Source organism: Chanos chanos, chromosome 1 (genome assembly GCF_902362185.1).
Source record: "Chanos chanos chromosome 1, fChaCha1.1, whole genome shotgun sequence".
NCBI classification, from domain to species: Eukaryota; Metazoa; Chordata; class Actinopteri; order Gonorynchiformes; family Chanidae; genus Chanos; species Chanos chanos.
The window spans coordinates 2,671,541-2,679,040 of record NC_044495.1 but is presented as its reverse complement, the minus strand read 5'-3'; the positions used below and the strand labels follow the sequence as shown (position 1 = coordinate 2,679,040).

The 7,500-nt window shown below is 46.5% G+C and overlaps 1 protein-coding gene across 1 annotated transcript in view; it reads right to left on the bottom strand.

Moving 5' to 3' along the window:
* The window catches only part of greb1 (growth regulating estrogen receptor binding 1), a 21,861-nt gene that overhangs the window by 11,195 nt on the left and 3,166 nt on the right, over nucleotides 1-7,500 (bottom strand). Inside the window, exons 5-13 of the mRNA XM_030773708.1 lie at nucleotides 6,515-6,654; nucleotides 5,808-5,939; nucleotides 4,122-4,244; nucleotides 3,871-3,993; nucleotides 3,097-3,282; nucleotides 2,193-2,543; nucleotides 1,929-2,057; nucleotides 796-906; nucleotides 220-417 (exon numbers count right to left, since the gene is read on the bottom strand). Of these exons, the coding sequence (XP_030629568.1) occupies nucleotides 220-417; nucleotides 796-906; nucleotides 1,929-2,057; nucleotides 2,193-2,543; nucleotides 3,097-3,282; nucleotides 3,871-3,993; nucleotides 4,122-4,244; nucleotides 5,808-5,939; nucleotides 6,515-6,654 (1,493 nt within the window). The remainder of the gene's footprint in view (nucleotides 1-219; nucleotides 418-795; nucleotides 907-1,928; nucleotides 2,058-2,192; nucleotides 2,544-3,096; nucleotides 3,283-3,870; nucleotides 3,994-4,121; nucleotides 4,245-5,807; nucleotides 5,940-6,514; nucleotides 6,655-7,500) is intronic.

Genomic DNA, 7,500 nt, shown 5'->3' with positions numbered 1-7,500 from the left:
ACACACACACACACATGCAGATCCAGCACATTTGACACCCAGCTCTGTTTGGAGCTTACAGTACGTTTACACCAAAAACACTAGAGATTAGTTTGCTTTTCAACCACAAGAGGGCACTGCAGAGTCCCTTCATCTGTTCGCTGGCTCACTTTTCATAGCTGCCACTCTCAGCCTTATACAACACTGAGTGAGCAGACAGCTGGAATGTTCTAGACTCACCTGAGTTCCACAGGTGCATGACGACCTGCTGGAAGGTGACCTCTGAAGGCGGGACACAGATGAGGAACTCCACCTTGTCGAAGGAGCCCAGGTCCAAGTTCTGTGTGCTGGAGTCAGCGATGGCACAGACATGGGAGAGAAGCTTGCGAGCCACCGCCAGCTGGATGGGCCTGATCTCACGCCACTCCACATGATACTCTGAGAGGGGAGATTCAGAGCATCAGAGAGGATTCACACTAGAACTTTAATCCAGATTGAGTTCGGTTCTGTCCATTTAAGCACTGCATAAACACACTCTTTTGTTGGGAAAACAGAGTACAAAAAACTCAACCATCTGATGCGACAGTCAAAATAATAACCAGGCTACGTTGAAAGGAAACAGAATGATGAACTGCAAAGTTTAAAACTAGCCAAGTGAAACACTCCCTTAGACATAAAGCTTTTGCCAAAGATTCAGTGAGACACACACACAGTCTATAGCACAGATGGGTTTGAGTTTCCCTCTCTCTTTCCTCATGTCTGTCCTCAGAGACTGTGGGTTTACTGACCCAAATAAATATCAGCTTTGACACAGACCTGTACAGGCAGTCTTTGGACTGTCTCCACTCCCCGCAGACGGCTCCAGACTTCTGCACAGAGACGAAGGATTCTCTGCCGCCTTCTCCAGCAAACTCTCCATATCTCCATCTGACACAGTTAAAAGACACAAAGCAAACTCTCCATATCTCCATCTGACACAGTTAAAGGACACAAAGCAAACTATCCATATCTCCATCTGACACAGTTAAAGGACACAAACTCTCCATATCTCCATCTGACACAGTTAAAAGATACAAACTCTCCATATCTCCATCTGACACAGTTAAAAGACACACTCTCCATATCTCCATCTGACACAGTTAAAAGACACAAACTCTCCATATATCCATCTGACACAGTTAAAAGACACAAACTCTCCATATCTCCATCTGACACAGTTAAAAGACACAAAGCAAACTCTCCATATCTCCATCTGACACAGTTAAAGGACACAAAGCAAACTCTCCATATCTCCATCTGACACAGTTAAAGGACACAAATGCTCCATATCTCCATCTGACACAGTTAAAAGACACAAAGCAAACTCTCCATATCTCCATCTGACACAGTTAACAGACACAAACTCTCCATATCTCCATCTGACACAGTTAAAAGACACAAACGCTCCATATCTCCATCTGACACAGTTAAAAGACACAAAGCAAACTCTCCATATCTCCATCTGACACAGTTAACAGACACAAACTCTCCATATCTCCATCTGACACAGTTAACAGACACAAACTCTCCATATCTCCATCTGACACAGTTAAAGGACACAAACTCTCCATATCTCCATCTGACACAGTTAAAAGACAAAGGCTCTCCATATCTCCATCTGACACAGTTAACAGACACAGAGTCCATATAACTCACAGCCTAGACCTGTTTTTGTGCCTTTGCTCTCACCTACACAATACACCTGTGTTCTTGGTTATATAGTATAGTATAGTATATACACTATATATCTTAAAGTGCTGTTATAACTGTACAATCAAATAGCTGCTGTTCAGCCATGGTACACAGATATGCTCTTATCTACGGATTAGACACCTCAGGCCCCAGAGATACAACACGCAGGTTTTAACGCAGCTTTGCTCTGGCCTGTAATAACAGAGCTGATGTCTTACCTGGCCCTAGGGAGCTGCAGTAAGTGGTGAACTCAGCAGCCAGACCAGAGGAGAGCTGGTAACTGATTTCTCTCAGAGCATCACTGGCTGAATACATACTCTCCGCCAATGCTCGGGCCTGGCGTTTACCTGCAAAACGAAAAACAACAGCTCACGCATCAACCGTCTGAGATCCTCCTCAGTCGCAAGCTTGTGAAATTCAGGTTGAATATGCTTAACATGTTCAGTATGGGTTTTTTTTTTCCCCCCAAAGTCTCCTCATACCTGTCACCACGACGCAGGACTCGATCTCTGGGCTTCTGGCCGTGACGATCACCACCACGTAGTTGGTCTGGGCCAGTTTTCCCTCCATCAGCCTCTGAAAGACGTCATCCAGAGCTTCAGCCAATGAGGAGGCAGTGTCCAGGACCAGAACGGTCTCCCTGCAGGAGCTGGTGGCCAGCTTGGTCAACCAGGGCAGCTGCGTGGGGGTCAGGGGGTGGGCCAGGCCCGGGAGCTGGGCTGGGAGGGGAGGGTGGGTCTGCTGGTACTGCCTCACTTCCGTGAGGTGGGATTCACGCCAGGAACGCATGAAGATCTGCTCCAGGTCCTCTATCAGCAAAACCTGATCAGGAGCTGTACGCACACAGACACACACACACATACACACACGCGCACGCACACGCACACACATGCGCGCACACAAACACACACACACACACGCACACACACACACAGACACACACAGACACACATACACATACACACATGCACACACACACACACACACACACACACACACACACACACACACACACACACAGACACACGCAGTGTCAGGGACAGTTTTCGCCTAACACCTAACACCTAACTATTCTGTCACTGTTCTCAGAACAGTGGTCAGACACGAGTCTTTCAGCTCTGACTGAAATGTATTTTCTGTGGCTAAATTTGGTAGCATAAGCTGCGGGAATGTCTTATCGGTATATCTCTGTGTGTGTGAAATGGCTTAGTGTCACAGATGTTCACGGTTCACATATGTGGTGACCTGAGGTTCACTCACTCACATCCACACACAGCTCAAGATAAACACAGGACAAAAAATAAAAGCACTTCATGCTAATGCTTTTGTTTAAACAGGTCAGTATGCGAACTGTGTTCGGTTCACATCTCTCTCTCTCTCTCTTACCCAGCTGGACCAGGTAGTAAACGGTGAGGAGAATCTGCATTTGTGTGGAGAGGGGCTGGACAGGGGAGGCGCCGTACTGCTCATAGACGCGGGGGAGGGACTGTGTGCTGCGGTAACACGCTTGCAGCTCCGTGTTCACTAACACCTCCCCTACGCTCCCACAGAGCCGCGGGAGAGCCCCGTGACCTGCCGACAGGAACGCAAAACACACAACCACACACACACAGACACACACACACACACATACATACATACACACACACACACACACACACACAAACACACACACACACACACACACATACATACATACACACACACACATACATACACACACACACACACACACACACACACACACAAACACACACACACACACACACATACATATGATATGTTGCAAAGCGATGACAAACTGCACTGTTTTATACTATGTGCAACTCTTATAATATATTCACACAATCCACAAACACACAATTCACAAACACACAATCCACAAATGCACAATCCATAAACACACGATTCACAAACACACAATCCACAAACACACAATCCATAAACACACAATCCATAAACACACGATTCACAAAAACTAAGACATGCTGTGTCTGAGTCTCACCAGAACTGTAACAAGAACTTTTTACAACTGTACACCTCCATGCAGGTGTCTCATATACATTACAGTTTATATTCACATAAACTGACATTACCATGACAGTGGCTGAGTTTGTGTGTGTGTGTGTGTGTGTGTGTGTGTGTGTGTGTGCGTGTCACCTGTGAAGATCACTGGCTGCAGTCGGCAGGTGTGAAGTAGTCGATCGGGCACTGTGACAAACTCCCCCACGGGAACAGGAGGAGAGGATCCCTGGGAGACACACCCCACAGCTCCAGACTCTGCTAGAAAACACACACACACACACTTACTTCAAATGGAATTAGCTCCATGTTATTCAAACACACAGCCAGCAGTCCACTCAAACAAAAACACCCATGGAAAAAAGAAGGTATTTTTTGATATTTTGTACCTGGTTTGGCTCCATTAGGGGCACTGGGGTAGCTGGGTTTGGGTGGGGCTTCAGGCTGAGCTGATGACTCTGGAGACCAGCCTTTGTGTCTCTTCTTTGGAGGGCCAGTGTTTGCCATGGAGCCTGCTGCAGAATGAGGCCAAAGTTAGCCACAGTAATTTACGTCAGGCAAAACCAGTAACATACTCACAGGCAAAACCAGTAACATACACACAGGGAAAACCAGTAACATACTCACGGGCAAACCAGTAATATACTCACAGGCAAAACCAGTAACATAGTCACAGGCAAAACCAGTAACATAAGCACAGGCAAAACCAGTAACATACTCACAGGCAAAACCAGTAACATAGGCACAGGGAAAACCAGTAACATACTCACGGGCAAACCAGTAATATACTCACAGGCAAAACCAGTAACATGGTCACAGGCAAAACCAGTGACATAGTCACAGGCAAAACCAGTAACACAGTCACAGGCAAAACCAGTGACATAGTCAGTGACAGGACAAACGTATTTCTCATATACGCAGTTACTGGCATGACTTTACTTGTGTTGTACATTAGACATTATTGTTGGGCGTTTCGTCTGGCTCTCAAAGTTTCATCCACTTATTCACACATAAATAAAATGACCAACAGTGTAAGAAGTTTTAACCTAAAACATTTGGGGGCAAAACACAGAACCCGGTGTGGAAAAGCTTCCCCCTTTGTTGTCTATTCACTAGGCTTGTGAACGCCCGCGTGTGTGTCTCTACTCATGCAGTGGACAGACAAAAGCCATTAGGCAAAATGTCTTAGATCCTCCACGAAGGGAGGGAGGGAGGGAGGGAAAGAAAAAAAAACGCAGGCAGGAAGGAAGGAGAGGCAGAATTTTACAGCGCAGACAGGGAGGCCGTGGTTTTACAGTGGCGGTCCTTTATGGAGGTGACGGTAAGAGTGGAGAAGGGAGAAGACAACAGGGGCCCTTTACTGCACAGACTCGGGGATAATGACAGACACACACAACAAAAGGAGGTGGGAAAGGGGGGGGGGCTATCCAGTCAATACAGCCTCCTCTCTTCCTAAAGCACTTCAGATCTTTAAAGGGGAAGCCCCCCCCCCCCCTCCTTGTCAAAGAGGTGTGAAGTCTGTTCAAATGAAGCGCTTTGTTGGGCGGGGGGGGGGGGGGGGGGGGGGGTATCCATACATATATTCATACATAATATGTGTGTGTGTGTGGCATGTGTGTGTTAGGTGAGTGTGTGTGTTAGTGTGTATGTGTGTGGTGTGTGTGTGCTGGGGGAGTGTGTGTGTAAGTGTGTATGTGCGCACGCGCGTGTGTATGTGAAAGCGTGGCGTGTGAGTGTGTGTGTTGGGGGAGGAGTGTGTGTGCTGGGGGGGTGTGTTTTCTGTGTGTTTCTGAAGGAGGTGTTAATCGATGGCTGTAGATTAGAAAGGTTCCCTGCCGTGATGTTTCTCTGCTTTTTCCTGTGGTTTCTCCTGTTCTCTTCTGCAGTTTGGCCCTGAGAACTCTGTGAATACTCTTCCCTCTGACAATTAATGAGCGTTACAGCAGTCCAACAGCAACTACCACTCAATCAGAAACAACCAAAGAATCCATCCATCCATCCATCCATCCATCCATCCCTTTCTCTATCTGTCAGAGGTGTAGATTTCATAAGAACAGCAGGGGGCACTAAATTACCTGTTACAGATGACCTGCCGGGACCCTGAGCCACCACGCCGGGCTGGGGCAAAGGATGCTGGGATACCGGTGCATGATTCCCATTGGTCATAGTGGGGGCGGCTTCTGCCGTGTGGAGATGGGAACTCAGATCTGAAAACACACACAAGATCTATTAAAACACAAAATATAACCCACGGCAAAAACACTATCACAATATTTCTCTTTCTTTTGTTTCTTTTAAGATGGCAACAGTGTTCTCCTCTGTTCAGATCTCATTTTTTGTGACTAGTTCTAAACAACATCACACGTTTACTGTAGAGTGAATCATTTACATACACATTCAGTCGCTAAGTTCAGATCTTTTCATTAGTATAGCTACTCTCAGTATTGGCTGTCTACCAGGGGGCTCTGATTCAAACACAGAGGTTGAAGAGAAAAGCCCTGACAGACAGGCTTCTTAAACTCACACCAGGGAGTGAAAAAGGAAACATCTGTATATTTTAATAATCCCCTGCTAGAGACCGTAGCGGCAGTATTGTTTAGGTGGGTGGGATTAGAGGCGGGGCTTGTATACCTGGTGTGGGTATAATTAGGGTGTGGTTCCAAGAGAGAACTTATGTGGCCAGGTCAGGAAAGATGCAGCACCTGTGTAAGTGGGTGTACCTGTGTAGTGGAGGTACCTGTGCATTTGCGTGTGTGTGTGTGTGTGTGTGTGTGGGCAGTACCTGTGTAGGTGGGTGTGGTTAGGGTGGTATAACTTGTACTGGTCAGTAAGTCAGCTGATCCAGAACCAGTGCTCTGTTCCTCTGTGGGCGTGGCCCCCACTGATGTGTTTGGGATAGACTGTCTCACACGGGTATCTATGAAAAATAATATCAGCACAGACACCGTCAGGAACAACAACAACAACAACAAAACAAGTTTCATTTACGTTTAGCTGCATGTATCAAGCTGTTTCACATCCTCCAGTAAGACAAACCTGGACAAAACAAGACACACACAGCTAGACACACAGACAAATATGTGTGCACACACACCTGTTACAAACCGAAGCCTAAACACACAAACACACACACACACACACACACACACACACTGCACTAATACAAGAGCCCATCATTGATTTTGCTGCAGAATCCAAGAAATGCTCTTTAAGCGTAAAGCAGAAAGCCACTTTATGGGTCAGGAATTACAGGTCAGAGGTTAGCCTTTTGACCTGTCTCCAACATTCTGATGACCTCTCGACACTAAAAACATGTTTTGCCCTGAGAGCGACTGTCAGTGAGATGACGGTCAGGTCCCGCGTCTGTAAGCCGTGTGAGTCGGGGAAAGCCTCACATGTTTGGGGTTTTATTCATGTGAGAGTGTATGGTGGTGGAGCTCAGGACAGAGGTGGGACTACCTCAGAGAGCCGCTGTAAGCTAGGACTGGACTGTTTCAGAGACAGACATTGGCAGGTTTGGAAAAAAAAGACCTCTGAATTGAGAGGAAATGTTCAAACACTGAAAAGGAAAAGACGGTCTGAGGCATCAGAGAAGACTACTATTCAATATTCTCTACAGAATAACAAAACGTACCAGATACTGAAAAAGGAGACATAACATAAGCATTCTGTCTCAGTCACCACACAGGAAATGGTGTGTGTGTATATGTGTGTGTATATATGTGTGTGTGTGTGTGTGTGTGTATGTGTGTACGGGTGTGTGCATGT